Source organism: Cavia porcellus, unplaced genomic scaffold (assembly GCF_034190915.1).
Source record: "Cavia porcellus strain 051 isolate PalLab524CR breed Dunkin Hartley unplaced genomic scaffold, mCavPor4.1 scaffold_7, whole genome shotgun sequence".
Taxonomy (NCBI): Eukaryota; Metazoa; Chordata; class Mammalia; order Rodentia; family Caviidae; genus Cavia; species Cavia porcellus.
The window spans coordinates 31878002-31899501 of record NW_026947490.1 but is presented as its reverse complement, the minus strand read 5'-3'; the positions used below and the strand labels follow the sequence as shown (position 1 = coordinate 31899501).

Genomic DNA, 21500 nt, shown 5'->3' with positions numbered 1-21500 from the left:
TCAGCATTCCATTTATTTGTTTATTCCATTTTTATTTTAAATTGAAAGTTTCTACAAAATCAGAATCATTTTTGGACCAAAATGGAGGGCTATCAATAGACAGTCTTCTGCATGTTTAAAACACTAACAGCTATCTCAACACACTGAAGATTCACTCTCTGCAGCTTGGGGTACTTGAGGAAGTTCAGAGGCAACCAAGTCCTCATTTACTGAATTCTGCAAAATCAATGACTGGTGTTTAAAAACAGCCCTGGCCAACTTGGCATGGTGGCACACATCTGAAAACAAACCAAACTATTGTGTTTTCAAAGTTTCTTAGAAACCAAGGCTGGGCTTTGTTTCTGGCTTGGTTTTATATAATTTGGGGGAGGGAAAAGAGAGGGGATTGAAAGGGGAAAAATGATGAAAATAGAGCTTTCCCAAATCGGAAAGGAACCAAAAGTTGAAAGGAGCAGGGAAGAGAGATAAGGATAGGACATCATGTCAAAAAAAAAGGAAAAAAAAAAAAAGATGTATTAGGTATATGCAGCAACTCCCTGCAACCGTTGTAATCTGTATGTATTGAAAACATTTACTAGTAAAAAGAAGAAAACAGTCTTGTCCTGAGTTCATGGACACAGTAGGATACGCTGAGTGCCTAATCAAAGCAAGCGGGATGGACTCCAAAGTCTTCATTTAGCTGCAAAATCAGTCTAGTGCAGTGTGTAGCGATCTTGTGGCATAACTGTTGTATGTCTGGCATGGACAGCACACAGCCTGACATCTTCAAAGTGGCCAACCAGGCTAGGAGGAAAGAATCTTGCACCAAGCCCTGATTGACCAGTACGAAGGGAAAAAAGATAAAAGGTTTTAATTGCGATCCCAGAAACTTCCTGGAAAACACTAATAGGTGTGCAATAGGAAAACAGATCTGTTTTGAAGTCCTTAAATTTCTTTCCCCAGATGCTGAGAGTGTACAAATCAGTGAACCTATAAAGAGTTAATGCCCACGGCCAGTAAACACACTTTTCTCCACCTAACCAGCAGAAGGTGCTCTTGCACAGTGGCTCTTTCATTCTCTTTGCCACCAGCAGCTTTGCAGGTGGTGGGCTTTGTCAGAACCCTCTTAGGAAAAGTTCACTTACCCTTCCTCTACCTCAGCTGGCACCCAACAGATAGGCAGGCTTGTGCTAAGACAATAGAAAGGCAGCTACAAGCACTCCACTCTCGTGTTTTCAGAACTTGTAAACCCCTCTACCTGTGATAATCTACCTTTAATGAACTTGTTTTAAACTATATACTGTTACTGTTACTGTCTGTAAAGTATTGCACTGAGAAGAAATAAAACCATGTGGACAAAAGAAGGAACAGTCATACTAAAAGATTAATTTTATTAAAACATCAGACCAATAATATACTCTGAATAAAGCAATTGCAAGCTGTTAACACCAGCGGTTAAATGCAATGATCCTCAAGAAAATGCTATTTTTAAAATTACTCATCTTTGTGGTACTGAGGATTGAACTCTGGGTCTTGTGCATGCTAGACAAATGTTCTATCACTGAGCTACACCCCTCCCAGTCTTTCAATTACACTCTACAGTATAATTGATCTTTCTTCAACTTGAAAAATGACATCATTCATTCATGATTTGCTCTATAACATTTACTGTCACTCAACATAGAAGGTGGTCATTTTTCTATATTATTTCTTCCATACTCAGTCCCTACCAGTTTATCATTCCTAGCCCATTAAACTCCCCAGGGCCTAATTTCCTGGCTTGCTATACTGCACAACCATTTGGTAGCATGTTTATTCCTATCAACCATGGTGCTCTTTTGCAGATGCAATGTACACAAATAAATGTGATGATTTGTCAGTTTTACCTTATTGTCTTTTCCAGTTGCGAATTTAGACAATATTTAAACTTCAAGGCAAACTCCTTCTGAGACATTACACAGAAATGACCCTTACCTACCAAAGCCTCTCTGTCTTACTAGTTCTTTCTCAGAGGCCACAATAAAAGGCTGGTAGGAAGACAGAGTATGAACATGTTTTAAAATTCAAGTTCAGAGTCAAAAATAGCAAAGAAACCTCAAATAACTGGGTAAAATAATTTATAACTGGAAGCTAATGAGTATTTCCAAAATCCTTGTACCTTTCATGTATTTAAGGTCATGGGTTTTCACATATTTTTAATTGGAAATATTCTGCAGAATACAACAGAGAGCTACAGACTGAACTGGTTTTGGAATAAATCCTCATCTAGAGTTATGATCATCTCTTAATAGCCTAACTACACAAGTACCGTCCATTTGTATGGTTTCATCAAAGACATATATTTTGGCATCTAGTGTAGGACTTGAATTAATGCTTGTGCTGTGTAATTTGTAAGATTTCTTTTCAGTATGAACTCTTATGTCCATTAATGTTTTAACTATTGACAAATGGCTTTTAACACTCATTGCATTTATAAAGATTCTCCTAAAAATGAAATATCTGATGTTATACAAGAAGTTGTGACCAACTACATTCACTTACAAGGTTTCTGTCCAGCATGAATTCTCTGATGGCTTGCAAGGTTGGAACTTCGACTAAAGACCTTGCCACAGTCTTTACATGTATAAGGTTTTCCTCCAGTATGAATTGCCTGATGGGTAATAAGGCTTGACCGCACACTAAAGGCTTTGCCACACTTATCACACTTGAATGGTTTCTCTCCTGTATGAGTCCTACGGTGACTTGCAAGGTGTGAGTTCTGCGTGAAAACCTTGCCACACTCGTCACATTTGTAAGGTTTCTCTCCAGAATGGATGACCTGATGAGTGGTCAGGCTTGAGTACACACTAAAGGCTTTACCACACTCATTACACTTGTAAGGTTTCTCTCCAGTATGGATTCTCCGATGATTTGCAAGGTGTGAATTTTGAGTGAAGACCTTGCCACACTCAGAACATTTGTAGGGTTTTTCTCCAGTATGGATCACCTGATGGGTGTTTAGGTTAGAATGTGAATTAAAGGCTTTTCCACACTGATTGCACTTGTAAGGTTTCTCTCCAGTGTGAATTCTCTGGTGAATTGCAAGGCTTGACATCTGTCTGAAGACCTTACCACATTCATTACACTTGTAAGGTTTTTCTCCAGTGTGGATAACCTGATGGGAAGTTAAGGTAAAACGCACGCTGAAGGCTTTGCCACATTCATTACATTTGTAAGGTTTCTCTCCTGTATGAACTCTCCAGTGCCTTGCAAGATTTGATGTGTGACTGAAAACTTTGCCACACTCATTACACTTGTATGGTTTCTCTCCACTATGAACCCCTCGATGACTGGCAAGGTGTGAGTTCTGGATGAAGACCTTGCCACACTCATCACATTTGTAAGGTTTCTCTCCAGTATGGATGGTTCTCCGATGAAATGCAAGGCCTGAAGCGTGACTGAAGACCTTGCCACATTCATTGCACTTGTAAGGTTTTTCTCCTGTGTGGATAACCTGATGCTTAGTGAGGTTTGAACGCACGCTGAAGGCTTTGCCACAGTCATTACACTTGTAAGGTTTCTCCCCAGTATGAATTCTCCGGTGACTTGTAAGGTAGGAATTCTGAGTGAAGACTTTGCCGCATTCATTACATTTGTAAGGCTTAGCTCCAGTATGACGTCTCTCATGTACCAAAAGGTATGAACGCCTGAAAAATGCCTTGCCACATTCAATACATTTGTATAGTTTCTCTCCCGTATGAATTCTCCGATGATGTGCTAGAGATGAGGTGTAACCAAAGACCTTGCCACACTCGTTACATTGGTAAGATTTATCTCTAACATGAGCTTTCTGTCTTGTGAGTAATGAAGAATAAATAAAGTCATTTCCATATTCCTGAGAAATATGTGCTTTGACAGAAGCAATTCTTTGTGGTGGTGAAACTGAGGAAGCATTGTTGATGGACCCGTCACCTTCATGACTGTCAGTTTTTCCTTTAGACTGAAGTGCTTGCAGTTCAGGCAGATGTGCCTGAAAGCTTAAGTCAAGCCAACTTTTCATAAGTTTATTTTCTGTGTCCCTTTTACCACCTTGACCTCTTCTACCAATGAGACTTTCCTTCTGAACCACAAGCACGCTGTTGTAATTTCTTTCAGTATCTTTCCAGTGCAACTCAAAGCCATGTCTATTCTTATGGACATCCTTGAATGAAAAGCCTTTAATGTTATTCCTTTCATGTCTTTCTAGTGTCACTCTTTTAAATATTTCTCCTGTACTGCTCTTCCCTTTTGGTGATGAACCCTTTATTACACATTTAGGAGAGATATCTACAAGATACAAAGTAACATATATTTCTAATTAATTAGACAAATTCACAGTGAAAAAGACAGCCCAAAACTATACTCTTAATTAATGAAAGATAATTAATTACATACAATTCCAATTAATAGGAAGAAAATATACTTTCAAACTATCATCAAAATGTTAGCCCTGAAAGTTATTTTTCTACCATGGCCCTGAAGCACACACTAACTGCAAAAAACATGGCCATCTCATAAATGAAGAGAAAAAATACATATTTATTAAGCATAAATAAATCCTAAAATACCACATGATATACTCTAACGGTAAATTATCCATAGCAAATTTATGTAACAAGTTGATGAATGGTAATCTTTAATTCCAAAGCAATAAAAACAATGGGTAAAGAGGAAGAATTCAATAAAACGATATCAGAAAAAAAGCGTGTTTTGGAATTTCTGTTATAAAACTACCCATACCTACACACAGCAAGAGTTTTGTAACAAGTTAGTATGAGATAATTTTTGCATTTTTCATGCTGAAAAATCATCATCTATAAATCATCATAAAAACCACAAAATATTCTAGTAAGCCATGATAAAATAACCAGGCAAATAGAGTATGTATATTTATATGAAGTTATAAACTATAATTATGAGTAATGTTCTCTTAAGAAAAAGCAAGATTTGCCAGGCATAGTGGTGCAAGCCTATAATGCCAGCACTCAGGTGGCTGAGGCAAGAGAATTGGTGTGAATTCAAGGCCAGCCTGAAATACATAGTGAGGCACTGTCTCAAAAACAAAAAGCAAGGCTTTCTAAGAAACAGTACACTAGAAATGGAATAGTTTTCTAAATGTTTCACTGAATCCCTGACATTATAAATATATACATATATACTTATAGGGAACAAATTAATGTCATGATAAATGTTTACAACATGGAAATGATGACTAAAAACTTATTACATATCTACCACCTCAAAAATTTGTTAAGTTACTCTTCTTTATTTAAAAAACATATTTTACCAACAACTTAGTGTTACACTTATCTAGCAGCTACCATTCTTTCTGCTTCTAGGAGTCTAAGTGGTTTAGACTGTTTAAGTGAGAACACAGTATTGTACTTCTCTGCCTGACTTCTTTCACTTAATAAAATGTTTATCAGGTAAACACACACTGCTGCCAACAGAGCTGCCCTCCCAGCTGTCTGTATACATGTTCTCTATCCAGTATTGGCTGATGGACATGCAAGTCAGTTACATACCTTGACTACGGTGAATAATGCTGCAGAAAACATGCACTGTGGATTATTTCCTTGATCCCCTGATCTTGAATTTTTTGTATATGTGCCTAGAAGCTAGACTGCTGGATTACACAGTAATTCTATTTTTAGCTTTAAGATTTATTTTTTTTTTTTGCATGCTGGAGATCAAGCCACAGCCTGTGTGCCAGGTGAGCTCTCTGGCACACAGGCTGTGTTCTCCATTATGAATTCATTACTTTACATTTCCATCAACAGTGGACAATAGTTTTTTCTCCACATCCTGTCCACATTACCTTTTATCTTTCTGATAAAAGCTATTCTGATAAGTAGAAAATGGTAACTTATTTAGACTTAAACTTCTATTTCCATTGTTAGTGATATTGATCATCTTTTTGTATATCTGTTACTCATTTCTATCAAGAAATGTCTATTAAATTCTTTTTGTGTTAATGCTAAGACTTTCCATGCTTTATACATTTTTATATATTAATGCTCCCTCAGATGCACAGGTTATAAATATTTTCTCAATGATGTGATCTGAGGCACAGCAATATTTTCTTTTTATGCAATACATTTTCCTATTTTTGCTTCTGCTGCCTGAGCTTTACAGATCAAACCCCAAACAACTGCCCTGACCAATGGCATTAAGCAGCTCCTCTGTCTACATTGTCTTACCTGTATTCAGTCCTTTACAACATTCCCACCTACTTGAGTTTCTTGCTATTTTCATTTCATTCTCCACAGTCCAGGGCTCTTTCCCTTGCTCCAATATAGAAATAACACTCACGTTAGGAAGAAAGATTCCTGTTATAAAAAGAAAGGAAAACAGCATTCTGTGGCTTTTTAAGAATCCAGTGCTATGTTCATATGAAGACAGAAAATATTCTAGATGGATCTACAAACACTGCACAAAATCACACACTGGTTTATTCCTTTAGGCTTGGGAAATGCTTTAACATGCAGACATCCAGTTATTTCCCAAGAACTACTCAATCAAATGAACAGGGAAAGAAGAAAAAAGAACTGGATATTTTAAGTCTGCTGTAAGAGCTGAGGATGTGACTCAGTGTTAATGCACTGGCCTAGCATATGCAAGCCCAAGTTTGAGCCCCAGCACTGTTGAGAAAGGAAAATAATATCAGCCATAAGACTGGATGCGTACTTAGTTCTATAGCCACCCAATGATGCTTCAAAAGGAGGCAGAAAATCTAAAGAAAGGAGATGGCTGAAGTGCAGAGGATACATTGGAAAGCGTTTCAATTCTACATCAATAAAACTTCAGGTTCAGCTAGAGGTACGAACAGGGAAACTATACAGAAGGCAGACCAAATTTCGAGAGGAGCCATCCTTACCTAGGGAGACCAGGTTCCTGTAGTTCTCCAGCATCACCTCCCTATATAGAGTCCTCTGAGCAGCATCCAGGCATTTCCATTCCTCTGGGGAGAATTCTATGGCCACATCCCTGAATGTTAAGCATCCCTGCAATGAAAAATGGATGTCACTGGGGGCCACGTGGATAGTTACGATTATGACATAAAGTAAAGAACAGAGCTGTAAAGAGTTTTAATTGGAGAGAGTGAGCTAAATCCATGTTTAAATATTATGAAATACACATCTGATCTCTGTGAATGTTTCCAGATGCATAGTTCACTTGAAATCTCTAGGTGCTTTTATATGCTAACAAGATGTCAGTTGTCAAGAGAACCCTGTGCAGTTTCAGAAAGGGGACTAGTCACCAGAAAGACTACGACAGAGCCAGGTGGAGTGGGCACACACTTATAATTCCAGGATTCTGGGAGAGTAAGGAAGGATTGCAAGTTTGAATCCAGTTTGGGTAATGCAGTTATTTAACAACTATTTCAAAGATCCTATTTCAAAATAAAGTATAAAAAGTGTTGCGGATATAGCTCAGTGCAAAGGCCCTGCATTGGATCCCCAGTAGAAACAGAGAGAGAGAGGGAGAGAGGGAGAGAGGGAGAGAGAGAGAGAGGGAGAGAGAGGGGGAGAGAGAGAGAGAGAGAGAGAGAGAGGAAGAGGAAAAAATATATACAAATAATCATACAGATAAATTTATCTCTATAGCACTGTTAGATATAATGTTTAACCTACTAAGTAATACCACATTCAATAGCATGTGTGGTGACTTTAAAGATGAGGGCCCATAGGGGACTTTTTAAAAAATCAGAATCTTAAAACCATGATGATAGCAACAGAATAGCTAAAGCTTGGGAACACTTCCAAGTACTGAGCATTTCGCCTGCTCTATACTAGCTGCTGCAGTGACATGACATCTAAGAGAGAAAGACAGGTACAGGTCCACACCTGAGAACGAGCTGTTACAGACACCAAGTGGTTTCTGCTCAGGTAAAGGAACTCAAATTGGGAGAGGAAGTACCTGCCCCCAGGTGTCTGAGACCGAAACTGAACCTTAAGAATCAGTGAGGCAACAGCACATCCGAAGAAAATAAACCACAGATGACTTAAGGGAGGAAAGCGTAGGAAGTTCAAAAACAATACAGAGCTTCTCACAAGGTCATTATACAGCCACACATGCACACATGGGATATGCGGTATTTTTAATATAGTATTAACATATTAACATGACAGTGCACCGCAATTTAAGGCTGCAGAACATTTTAACAGAAAATTTAATTGCAGATACAATTTTAACTAAAAAAAACATACAAACTGTTATTTATTTAAAAAAAAAAAAAAAAAAACATGGGCCAGGGATACAGCTCAGCAGCACAGCCTGGCAAACACAAGGTCCTAAATTCAATTTCTGGTACCAAAAAAAACAAAACAAAATATCACATGCTGGTGAGGCACCATGGCACATATCATAATCCTGGTATCTGTCAGTGTGAGTCCAGCTTGGAGTGCATAGGAAGACCTGAACACATAACAAATGAAGACAACAAACAAAGCCTACCATGGGGGACTGCAAATTCAAGTTCAGCCTGGGGAACTGAATGACTTAGTCCTTGTTTCAAAATAAAAAATAAAAATAAAAAAAGGACTGGGAATAAAAGTTGGAGTAGAGGCCCTAGGTTCAGTCCCAGTATCACATTAAAAAATGCACAGATGAGCCAGTCATGGTGGCATATGCATATAATTGCAGCACTCAAGAGGCTGAGGCAGGAGGATAGCCATGTGTTTGAGGCCAGCTTGGGCCACATAATGAATTCAAGGCCAGCTTGAACTACAAAGCAAGATACTGTCTCAGGAACAAAAATTACTGTATATGTGACATAATCACATACACACACTTAGGTGAAACAAGAGATGGTGTCTCTCAATGATATAATTTTCATCACCAATTTTTCATACTTGCAAAAGCAGAGCAGTTACCTTCATTGTGAGCAGCTGGTACAGGTACATGATACATTTAAATTTCTGTGTGTCCCCTTCCCCTCCACTCTCCTCCCACCCTCTTGTACTGTATCTATAAAATCTCATGCAGTCATAGGTGGGGCTTTTTAGAGGTGTATATCTAGAGTGTGTGATGCCAGGAATATGGCTGTGATAGTGAGTATATGGTTACTAAATTACTCCACGGTTTGTTTAACACAGCTCTGGGTGTGGATAATGGGAAGGCCCACCCTGGGTGTGAGTGGCACCACCCCAAAGACCAGTAGCCTGGAAGGAGTGAAAGGCAGAGGTAGGCTTGCTGCTTGCTGCCTTCCATCTGCCCTGCCCTGCCACACCATGCACTGGTCCCCCTCTGCAATGCCCCTCTACCATGACATCCTGCCTTGGAGCCAGCCATTATGGACTGAAACCTCTACAAACTGTGAGCTGAAATAAACCTTTTCTCCTTAAACTTAACAAGAAAAGTAACAGAGACAATCCTTCCCCATTTGTAAATGAGACTGCAATTGTTTTTCTTTCTTCCTTTCTTTCTTTTCTTTTTTTTTTTTTTTTTTTTTTTTTTTTTTTTTTTTGAGACAGGGTCTTGCTATGCAGTGCAGGCTGGCCTTGAGCTCACTTTGTAGCCCAGGCTAGGTTAGTCTCAAACTCACAACAATCCTACCACCTCAGCCTCCTGAGTGCTGGGATTACAGGTGTGAGCCACCATGTCCAGCTCTGAGAGTGCAATTCTTAATGCAAGCCTGAAGGGTCAACTTGTGGCACCTTCTTGCCAGAATCCCTACTCTGAGAGAGGACAGCCCACTCCCAATCTCTCAAGGCAGGAAAGCACAGTATGAGAACCTCATCTAACATCATGACTCTGCAGAGAAGGAACACTGAACTGCTTGAATAGGCAAGGGCATCAGGCAGGGCAGGGCACAGACACAAAGGCAACTGATAGAAACCAGTGTCTGCAGCAACAAGGGCACCATCTAGGCTCAAATCCACATCCTAAATTCCTGCAGCTGCAGAAAGACAGTGGGAGAGCTGAGTAGAAACTGGCAGGGGTCTTCAGTTAGAAATTACAAGCAAAATGTCAGAAAAGTCAAATCCCGGCAGAGGCCTGAGAACTCTCCAGAATCTCTAGCAGGAAGGAATGGAAAGCCTCCCTAAAGGAAGCCGAACATCCAGAACTGAGCGAGGCAGCTGATTTTCTGTCGGTTCACGGGCATGCAGCACCAAACCTGCTTGCCTGCTTGCTTTTCTTTGGTGACACTGGGGACAGAGCCCAAGGCCTTGTATGTGCTAGGCATGTCATTTACCGCTGAGCCACATTCTAGCCCTGGTTTCAAACTGCTGCAAAAAAAAAAAAAAAAAAAAAAAAGCTAAATGAAAGAAAGAAAGAAAACAAGCTGCACAAAGAGAAAAAAAACAAATGTGATGTGATCATTCAAATCAGAAAACTAAACAGTCACAAACCAACACTAAAGAATCAGACATAGGCAAGGGATGATGGCACACATCTATAATTCCAGCAGTCAGGAAGCTGAGGATTGTGTGTTCAAGGCCAGCCTGGAAATACAGATGTATAAACCACCAAAGAACTGAAAATGAGAGATTCAATCATTCATTACTGAATGATTTAAGACAGCAAACAAATTCAACTTTAGGAAATCAGAAAAACAATGAACACAGAAACTATGAGGAAAAAAACTACAAAGAAATTTTAGAACCAAAAAATAAAATAACTAAAATTAAACTCAAGAGAAGCTGAAAAGCAGACCTGACCAGGCAAAAGGAAAGAAAAATGGATTTGAAAAAGGAGGAGGTCAGGTGTGCACACCTATCAGCCCAGCACTGAGGAAGCTGAGGCAGGAAGATTGCCACAAGTTTGAGGCCAGCCTAAGCTATTTAGTGGTTCAAGGCCAGCCTTAACAATTGAGTGCGACCCTATCTCAAAAAATGCAGGAAGAGTAAAGATGGCTTAGAGACTTATGGGATAACATCACATGTACCTCAAATGAAGAAGAAAGAAAGGATAAGTGTGCATAAACCAATGCCAGCACTTAGCCATGCACCAGTGTGTCCTTGGGCTAGAGCACAGGACATCTGGCTTCTAAAAAGGAATCTTTCTTGTGGTAATGATGAAAGACTGACTTAAAAATGAATGATGCTGGAAAGGTAGAAGATTTTTGTACAGATATGTCCTCAATGCCACACTGGAGAAAGGAAGCAACCGAAAAACTGGGCCATATCTCCAGGGTCTGTCTGAGTGGGAGACAAGTCAGGCTGTTGGATTCTTACACAGACACCAACAAGGAAAAGGCATTACCTGGGGAGAGGGCACACTGATGGCGGCCTTGGAGAATCCCAAGAAGCACATCCCTCGAACAAAAATGCTCCTCCCTGGCATTTAAGAAGAAGGAAGAAAGGGCACATTTAATAGCTTACCTCAGAAAAGCTACTAATGAGTAAGTCACTGCCTTATTTATTATGGAACAGAAATGTCTCATGGCTTTTTTATGCACACCATAATTTAACATACCTCTTTTGCCAGAATTCAGATCATTAACAGCTGATAGAATATTTTTGTTAGACATTCTTGATTTCAGTAAAATTGGCCTGCAGTTAAATGGTTATCTTTTTTTTCAAGTTTTGATAGTAATAGTTCAATAAATACTGTCACATTTCTAAATATATGGTTGGCCTTGATTAGTAATGATTGGCTTTTCACAAAAATGGAGAATATCATCTCAAAACCTATCAAACAGTGGTTCTGTATTTAGATTTATATAACTGGCTGCATGAGTATGTTTAAGTAGTGGGGAATCCTGCACTGTCTCAGAATCAAGCAAGACTCCCCTGTTTCAATTTGTATTTACTGGCCTGTTAAACAGTGGCTACAGACAAGGAAGTAATGTCTATATTTTTGGTCTTAACTATGCCAATTTAATCAGAATTTCCTGAATCTAAAAAGTGCTACCTTTTACTGACTGAAAGGCTTTTTAGTGTAGTGGATGTGTAATACCAAATCAAGAATATTTACCATTTCTCACATTTTATAGTTGATCTGTGAGTTCAGATCCTTTTAAAAGCATGACTCAATAGCAAGTTAGACTTTACTTTTGAATTCTTTAAGTTAGACTGAGTTATTATTCAGGATAGTATCTAAAAACCCAAGACTGAAACTACTGTTGTACAGAGTGACTGGCAGTGATCGGCAGTAGTCCTTTGTCAGCTCATTAGAAGGATTAAAGTGGGGAAGGTACAACATCAGCACAAAGTTAGCTGTGGCTATAATAATTAGGAACAAAATCAGATTTCATTAAAAACTAAAAATCAAACAAAAGAAGAGAGAAAGGGATACAGAAATGATCTGATCATAAGGAAGGCCCAAAACGTTCCAAGTGTGAGACACACACATAAATTCAAGAAGCTTAAAGAAATCCAAATGAGATAAATGTGACATATACTGCAAAACACATGATAATCAAACCACCGAAAGTTAGACACATAGGCTGCAGATAAAGCCAATTGGTACAATCCTTGCCTAACATGTAATACTCTAAGTTCCATGTCCAACACATGGGACAGAGGACAGAAACCTTGAGAATCAGACAAGAAACATGATACAGCGACAAGCTCCTTTGAACATCAAATTTCTCAGTAGAACCTTTGCATGCTACAAAGGAACTACGTATGTTCAAAATGCTACAAGAAAAACACCACCAACTAAAAACACTGCATCCAGCTAAAGTGTCCACAAAGACTGAGGAGACAGAGAGCCTTCCAGGAATGACTGGAAGGCGTTTATCACCAGACCTGCCCTTTAAGAACTGCTGAAAGAGACCTTCAAATTGAAATGAAAGGGTGATAAATGGAGAAAGAAAAACATAATAAAATTTACAGATCACTTTGAACTCCAGCAGAGAATCTTCCTAAAAGCATAAAAAGGATTCTACATCTTTAATAAAGGATGTACAATACAGAAAGAGATCATTTGTGTTATGAATAACGTAAGGGGGTATGTGAGACAGAAATGTAATGGTGTAGACTTTTTATATGTGATTAATTCAAACTTTTTCATTTAAAATTATGTGAAAGTGACAACGTGCTCTATATAATGAAATAACCACAAAGGTGGCTATACAACATACACAAGGAAAAATGACAAGACAATGAAAAGTAGCCATTTCACAAAACCAAGGAAACACAAAGAAGACAGCAAAAATATGACAGATGCAATCAAAGCAAAAGACATACAACAGTTAAAAAAAAAACAACAGTAAGTCCTTTTGTATGACTAATTAGATATAAACACCCTAATTAAAAGAAAAAGACTGGCTGAAAGAAGAAACACGTAAAATATAACTATATTCTAAACAACAGTTTTAGTTTATTTCTGAAGGCACACACAGGCTAAAAAGGGAAAGACTCAAAGATACTCCATGCAACCCGAAACCTACAGAGCGCAGAGGTAGCTACTCTTATATTTTTAAAACACAGCTTTTAAAAACTGTTACAAGTGATCAAAGGATAAAAGACGACTTTCCATAATTACTAAAGGGGCAGCTCCCCAGGACATATGATAATTACAAGCATAAAACCAACATCAGTCCTCTCCAACATATGAAGCAAATGCTGAGAGATTTAGCACAATAACTGGGGGACACTCTATGCTTCATATCACTTATGGAAAAAATAACCAGCGGACCAAGAAATATACAGAGGGCTTCAACAACAGTACATAGCATATGTACCTCACAGACCTGTAGAGAATATTCTACCCAACAACAGCAGAAACTCCTACCTCTAACACACACAGGGAACATCTACACAACAGATAAGAGGTATCAAAAACTTTGGTATCATTCAATTTTTTTTCTCTATTCCAAATGGAATAAATGTATCATAATCAGAGTGAATAAGGCAAGCAAAAGTTAAAAAACATCCAGAGACAAAGACAGAAAAGCACAGTGCATCAAAGCTCATGGATGCAATCAAAGCAGTAAAGGGAAAGGGTCTGGCAATAAAAGCTTCTGTTCAAAAATAAAAATTAACTCAAACACAACCTAACTTTGCATTTCAGCAAAAAAGCACAAACCAAAAACAATAGACACAAAAAAAGGAAATAATGAACACTGCAGCAGAAATAAATGAAAGCACAGAATCTAAAGAAACTTTTTACAAATATCAACAAAAATGGCAAATGCTTAGACAGAAAATCTTTGAAAAAAGACCCAAATATATATAAGCAGGTATATTTCAACTCATATCATGGAAGAAAAGAGAAAAATAAGTAGCTATAATCATGTAACAGGCTAATCACTGAATGAGATAACCTGGAAGAAAAGGATAAATCATTAGCAATATACAAATTCCCTTGATGAAATCAGGGAGATTTTTAAACATCTGAACATATATATATATAAGTAGTAAGGGAAATGAAGCAATAACCAATAACCTCCCCGCAAAGACACAAGGACAGAGGGCTTCGTCACTCCATTCTGCCCTACACTTAAATTAGGGCTAACATCAATTCTCCTCAAATTCTTCTAATAACCTGAAGAAAAGGAAACATTAAAAGCATTCTAAACTAGGCATTGGGTCACACTCCTGTAATCCCAATACTCAGAAGGCTGAGGCAGGAGAAGTACAAGTTAAGTTCAAAACCAGCCCAAGTCATTTATCTCGAAAACTTTAAAAAGGTCTGGGGAATATAACAGTGCAGAGTACTTGACCAGCAGGTTCGAGGCCCCACACTTAAGAACATATCATTCTGTGAGACCATCACTATTCTGATACCAACACAGGAAAAAAGGCCAGTGATAGCAAACCTCTAAGAGCTTTCAATAACAAACAGCCTGCTGTAGCATGTGCCACAGCTTTGCCAGCACTGGACAGAACAGTAGCCCTGAAGAATATTGAAAAATTCTTCAAAGCAGTAACTAGCGAACCAGAATTTACAGTCTATTCAGAGGACACAAACCCTGACAGGCAGGACTCGATTTTAGAAGACAAAGCTAGACCAACTGAACAAAGTCAGTCCCTGCAATGCACAACACTGACATAGAGGAAGCTAAAAGGTGGATTCCCTCATCGTGTTCATCGGTTCAGAAAATGTGCTAGACAAATGTGCTAGTCGTGGCAAAAACACACAAATTACACACAAAAAGGGAAGGATATTGGAGATGGTAAGATGTCTTGTATATGACACAAAAATACAAGTGAGAAAGGCAAAACCAGACCAATGGAACTATATCTGATTGGAAAAAGGAACCGAAGAATTTTATTGAGTGAAAAAGGTGAAAAGAAAACTAACAGAAATTTGAAAAGAAAAAATAGAGTGTTCTCATAAACTACATATAAATCTTGTATGATATATATTATCTTTTGCTTTTACTTTAAACCCAGGGGCTCAGTGATGTAGTGATGTCACTGGTGATGTAGCTCAGTCACTGTTTGCCTACCACGCATAAGGCCCTGACTTTGATCTCTAGCCAGCCTTGAAATAAAGTAAAATAACATCCAATAAATAAATAAAATGAAGAAAAGCATGTGCACAAACATGCAAATGAAAGAGATATAAACAAATGATTAAACAATGAAACATTAGATGCAGCCAGGTATGGTGGTACCTACCTGCAATCTCAGGGCTTTGGGAGGCTGAGACCTCTCAAAGTTTAGGTTCAGCCTGAATAATTCAATGACTTAGCAAGAATCTTGGTCGTAAAAAGATTTTTAAATTAAATTTAAACATGAAAAAATAAACAGTAAAACACAAAATCTAAGAGAAATATAGTACTTCATAATCTTGTACTAAGAGAAATTCTACATGAAGAAGCAAGCTAACAGCCAGGCACAGTAGACCATATTTACAATCTCAGCTACTTGAAGACTGAGATAAAACGGTTACAAGTTAGGGTGTGAGGAACTCACACCCTGTCTCCACCACTGAGCATACAGGTTAGTGCAATGGCCCGGGTTCAATATCTAGTACTGCAGAAAAAAAAAAGTAAAGTAGAACATAAAAAAATAAAACTTCAGAACAGATAATACTGGCACACACTTATAATAATCCCAGCACTCTGGGAAACTGAGGCAGGAGAATTCCAATTGTGATCCTAGCTTGAGCAACTTGGTGAGACCCTGTCTCAAAATTCAGAAAAATAAAAAAAAAAGGGACAAGAGGGAGCCACTTAGTATGAAGGCCTTGGGTCCAATCCCCAGTGGAGACAAAAAAAAAAAAAAAAAAAGAGGGAGGGAACAAGAAGGTATATGTAAGTAAGTATATACTACAGATTATAAATAGGTCCTAAACTACAAATTCTCTTTTTATATACATATCCACAAACCATGAAACCTACTTGGAATCACAAGGAACTGGCATACAAACAGTCTGGTTTTTCTCCAGGCTGTAAAACATAAAGGACCTTAGTGACAAGTTTTACTTGATAAGGAATGATTATCCATAGGAGAGAGCATCTTTGCAAGGGGAGGAAAAGAATGACCTTCATAGAACTAATAAAACACGAAATCGCCCTAAGAGAAACTGCCCTTTCCAAAAGGAACTCTCTGCAGAGGGCAGAGATGCCTGTGAACTGCTGAGTTCATAGGCAGTTCACTTCTCTTTGTAGTAAAGGAAAGGTAAGAAATACAGGTCTTCATTCCCAGAATACTTCAAGAAGAATGCAAAAGCGTCCTAAGTGGTCTCTGTTCCTCCTCATTTACTGAAGAATCTTCTCTAAAGCCTTACAGTGATACGCAAACACACTTATCCCACACACGATCAGACTTCTGCCACAGACCACAAAATTGACAGCAGTGGCCTCCTGCTCACATGTGACAGAGGGAGAAGATGAGGAAAGGACAAGCTTTACACCTTGGTGCCCAAGACTGGTGACGGTCTATGGCTTCACTGTAAGAGAAACGTACATATCACGTGTTGCTATGTTTCTTGTTGAGTATTTAATACTAACTGCTGAGTTGAGACTATAGTTCCATCCCCTCTGATGCCAAAAAAGTTCTGCTATGATGTCGAAGTGAAAATATGATCATTTTCCCCCTAAATACTTGTTGCTTAAGAGCCCTGCAAGGACATCACTGTCTCCCACAGATGAAAGTGGTGAAAACAGTTTAAAGAGTGCCTGGCTGTTAGACACAGAGGCAGTCACATATTTAAAACTGGCAGAGTTAAACATCCCTCATTGTTGTGTCTAACTTTCCATTCCGTTTCCAATCACTGAGATTTCAGTCAGAAACACTGACTAACTTGATTACGTGTAAATGTAGTATATAGTGTCAGGCAGAACACATTTCTCCCATACGTCTCCTTTTTCAGAGCTTAGAAGAATTTGTTTATATTAGTAAGTGACTTCCATGAACAGCTTCTACATCCAGATGTGCCCTAAACAATCCTGCTGCCCACAAAACTGACATATGGGGTCCACATCTGTCTCTAGTCCCTACCTGGCAGGAAGCCCTACCCAGGACCATGATTAATACAGCCTCCTCACATGATACGTGTCACTGGTTACCGTGAGTCCTAGGGAATGTGAGGAGGGCCCAGGGCAGCCCAGGGGAGACTCAGAGAGTATGCCAGGTGACAGAATCCGAAGATGCAGTGCCCATGCAAATCACTTCAGGAAGGAAGGCAATGTGGAACACGCAAATAACAACATCACTTTACCCAAGTAAGAGCCATGTCCGACTCCTTTTCTTCCTGCCTCCTCCTCTTCCCAGCTCCTTCGGCAGATAACATGAGTTTTGGGGAGTGAAACCTGAATGTTGAAAACACATTGGTGAATACTCAGAACAGACACACGTTCTTCCTATATCATAGCCCACACACAAGGAGTACCAGCCATGAGGAAAGACCGTTTTCTGCTGCCCACCGCACAGGGAGGGGCCAAGAGGGACAGGTTGGGGCTGGGGACCAAAGAGGCAGGAACAGACTCCTAAAGGAAGACCAACAGAAGACTTCCTGACACTTCTTCAGAGCTCTCTCTCTCCCTGGGGCTTTATGAGGGAACACACCAAGGCCTATCTAGAGCCAAACACAGCACACTCCCTTCACTCCACCATGGATCACAAGCTGATCTTGGCCTTGATAAACACAGGACAGTCTAGGTGCCCAAGGCTGTGCACCAAATACAATCAACTTTAATAATATGAAGACTGGGTCTCAGGCTGATGATGGGAAAGGGAGAATTAGCTACAAAACACCTCAGCCTGCCAATGGGAAGCCAGAGTTGAACAAGCCCAGCCCCCCTCCCACCTTCTGACTCAGCTCTCCCTTTGCAACCCTGTGGTCTCCAGAATCCACACTGTGGACTGGGGAGATCAGAAATTGCAGAGCAGGCAACACAGACCAAGGAAGGGATAGGGTTAGGGTTAGGATGTTAGTGAAAGCCACAGAATTCTCCATGGAATCACTGATATCAGACCACAGACCTGGGAAAGTGTTTATCACCTGCAGGTGAGGGGCCAATAAGTTCAGGCAGAGACAGAACCAAGGGAAAGCCCTGAGGCAGGCACTATAGCAGTAGCAGGAAAAGGCAGGAGGCCTGTGTGGCGGGACCAGAGTGGGCAGAAGGATACTGCAGGAGATGACCACAGGAGGACTTTCAGAAGCAGATTAAAATGGGCCAAAACTGTCAAAATTTTTCTGTCCCTCAAAGGAATTTTAAAACACGATTCCTTGCCTGATACAAGGAAATACGTAATTTTTCTTTATTTTATAAATGAAACAATATTTTATCTTCTGTATTATAAATAGTACAGGCAGAGGGATGGACATGTAGGTCAGTGATAGAGCACTTGTCTAGTATGCATGAGGCTGGGGGTTCAATGCCTACACCACGTAACAAAAACAATGGAATTCAATAATTAACTAACTAACTGATTTAAATAAATATAGGCAGAGATACTGAGCTAAACTCAAGGCAGTACAAAGTCATCCAAACTGTGACACTGAGGATTGCAAAGGGTCTATGTACCTATTCATCTGCATCCTTTTAACAACAGGCAAATGTCAGTGATGTTTTCCTGAACGCTGGGAGACAATCTGACAAACTAACCTGAGCAGCTGAGTCAGGAGGATCCCTTATTTATAGCCAGTGGATGGCAGTTTACCTGCAAATCTGAAGTGAGGGCAATGTGGGTCTAAGGCCTCACCCTGTGGGCTCAGACGCCATTTCCAGGGAGTGAGTGCCAGATCTAAATTAATTTACAGAACACCACGTTGGGGTCTCAGGGACAAGTGCCTCCTCAATCATCACAAATCCTAACACAATTTCTTTTTCTTTCCTAACACAATTTCTTGACTAGAAGTGAAGACTGTGCTGTGGTCACTATCAAGCGTGACTAGGAAAACCACTCTTGGTTTCCTTTATCTCACACACTTCCCAAACCACAATCCATTCCAGGAAAACAGGGTAACCCACAGGTAAAATGAGTCAGAACTCCACCTTCACATTGAGTAGTGACCAAAAAGGGAAAGGGTATCCTCTAGGACCCAAAATTGCACAATACACAGAGCTTATAGGCAGAATCACAAGTCTTACCCTTGTTCATATGATTTAAATAAATTTTAAATCCATTGAATTATCAACACAGAAATCAATACAGCACAATTTAAGGATGCATACCTAATTGACCATCCTGGGCTAGACACAGGGTCCACTCCTCCCGGCTTTTCTCCCTTCCTGTTTTTCTCTGTCACTCTGTACAGTCTCACTGTAACCTCTCTCCAGCTCTTTTCTCTTCCCTCCACCACCATTTATGGCCACTGTTTCTCACTCTCCATTGATTTCCTCCCTAAGTTCCTGCCCCTATACCTATTCTGCCTCATTCTTGTACTGGGTTCACCTCTGGGTCCCTGTCAACTTAGTCGTTTGATTATCCCCAATTTTCACCTATTTCTGCCTCGTTCTTCCCCCATGGATGCTCTTCCTCCCCCTGCCTGGTGCAGCCCCTGGGTCCTGCTCTCTGAACCTCACAGTCCTAGGCGTCCTTCCTTTGCTCCCCTTGTCACCCACCACCTTCTCCTCTTGTCCCAACACCACGCTGCTGTTTGCCAAGGGCTCTCTTCCTATTTCACTATTTTTCATTTCTCTGGAGACACAGATCTTTAAATGTCTCTATTTGTTTTTCTCCTCCGCTACCATCTTAGCTGCTTCTTTCATTCTCATCACTTCTGCCAATTCCTCACCCATCCACTACTTTGCCATGTTTACAGGTCTATCTCTCCCACCCCTCACTGGGAGGGCATGGATGAGAAGCCGCCTCTGGAGGAGCATAGCTAACCCTGGGACACAAGAATCCTGAACTCACAGGCCAGGTCCAGGTCACCTCCCCTGGCCTGGCGGGGAGGTTAGAGGGGGAGGCCTGGGAGGCAACCCGGCCCGGGAGGCGCGGACGAGCCCGGGTTCCCCCGTGGTGAGGACGCCGCCGGCCGCGGAGAGGGCAGCAGGCGAGGCGGTCGAGGGTGGAGGCGTCAGCGGCCCGGGTTGGACTGGCAGGACCGGCCTCAAGCGCCTCCGCCCCGCAGGGCCAAGCGACCTTCACAGCGCCGTCCGAATTTACTGGGGCGCAGGGGGCGGGGCAGGGCCTTGACGTTCCCCAGACACTCACAACCTGACAAGGAGGCGCTGGGGACAGCGGAGCGCAGACAACCTAAAGAGAGGGAAACTCACACCGGCCGCTGCGACCTTCACTTCACCGATGCACTTCCGGATCTGAAGGAAACCGCGCACAGCAGGGAAGGCGAGGGGGCGGGGCCCTGCCAGGATGTGAGTGGGCGGGATAGGGGCGGGGACAGGGGCGGGGACAGGGGCGGGCAGGGAGGAAAGTGTGAAAGGATTGGCCCGGCGGACGATTGGGAGCGGGGCTACGCGGCAGCAAGACCCGAGATGGGCGGGGCTGGGGGCGGAAGCCGCGTCTCCATTGCCTGGTCCTTGGGCGTCCCCAGGGGATGCTGTGACAACAACTTGATCTGGAAACCAAGATAGCGTGGGACTGGGGCCATCAATGTAGGATGATAATTATACCTATGAAGGTTCCTACTATTAAAGTGAATTTCAGCCCCTCAATAAATATCTCGCTATTGCTTTTGAAGGAGATGCAAACTAGACCGCGAAATGCGGAGCAGTCTCTGCTGAAGGTGCACATTCACGCTGATGTCCAAGAACACAGAACAAGCATTCTTCGCGTTTCTATTCACTTTCTCTTTGAGGGAGGACGGCTGGAGTGTTGGCATGAGGGCACTAGGGGTTCTGATAAAGATAGATCACCGACAGTTGCTTTAAGAAAATAGGAGAGAAGTTATATTTAAATTTAAAACTAGATTTTTTTTTTTTTTTTTTTTTTGAGGCAAGGTCTCACTAAATCACTAAATTGCCAGGCTGAGCGCAAACTTGGCACCCTGTCAGAGTGCTGGGATTACAGTTATAAGTCAAAATGCCCCATTTGGATGTATTTTTCTGTAAAGAATATCTTGAGATATTTCTAAAGATATATGGCAAGCACATTGTTCTCTTTTATGTGAACTCGGAAAACAGTAAAACCATGTTATCATTTTAAATAGCCATTTCTACTGCCATAAACTTTATGGCAATAAATGAGGGA

At 40.6% G+C, this 21500-nt stretch overlaps 1 protein-coding gene across 1 annotated transcript; it reads right to left on the bottom strand.

The window, feature by feature from the left end:
* Positions 1-1344: 1344 nt before the first annotated feature.
* Positions 1345-20501, bottom strand: LOC101787084 (zinc finger protein 347-like). The gene is given in 7 exon segments (XM_013147812.3): positions 1345-2622; positions 2624-4284; positions 6198-6326; positions 6875-7001; positions 11206-11279; positions 17563-17653; positions 20208-20501. Coding segments are annotated over 5 exon segments (2106 nt in total). The 5' UTR covers positions 11257-11279; positions 17563-17653; positions 20208-20501; the 3' UTR covers positions 1345-2484.
* Between the last annotated feature and the right edge of the window lie 999 nt (positions 20502-21500).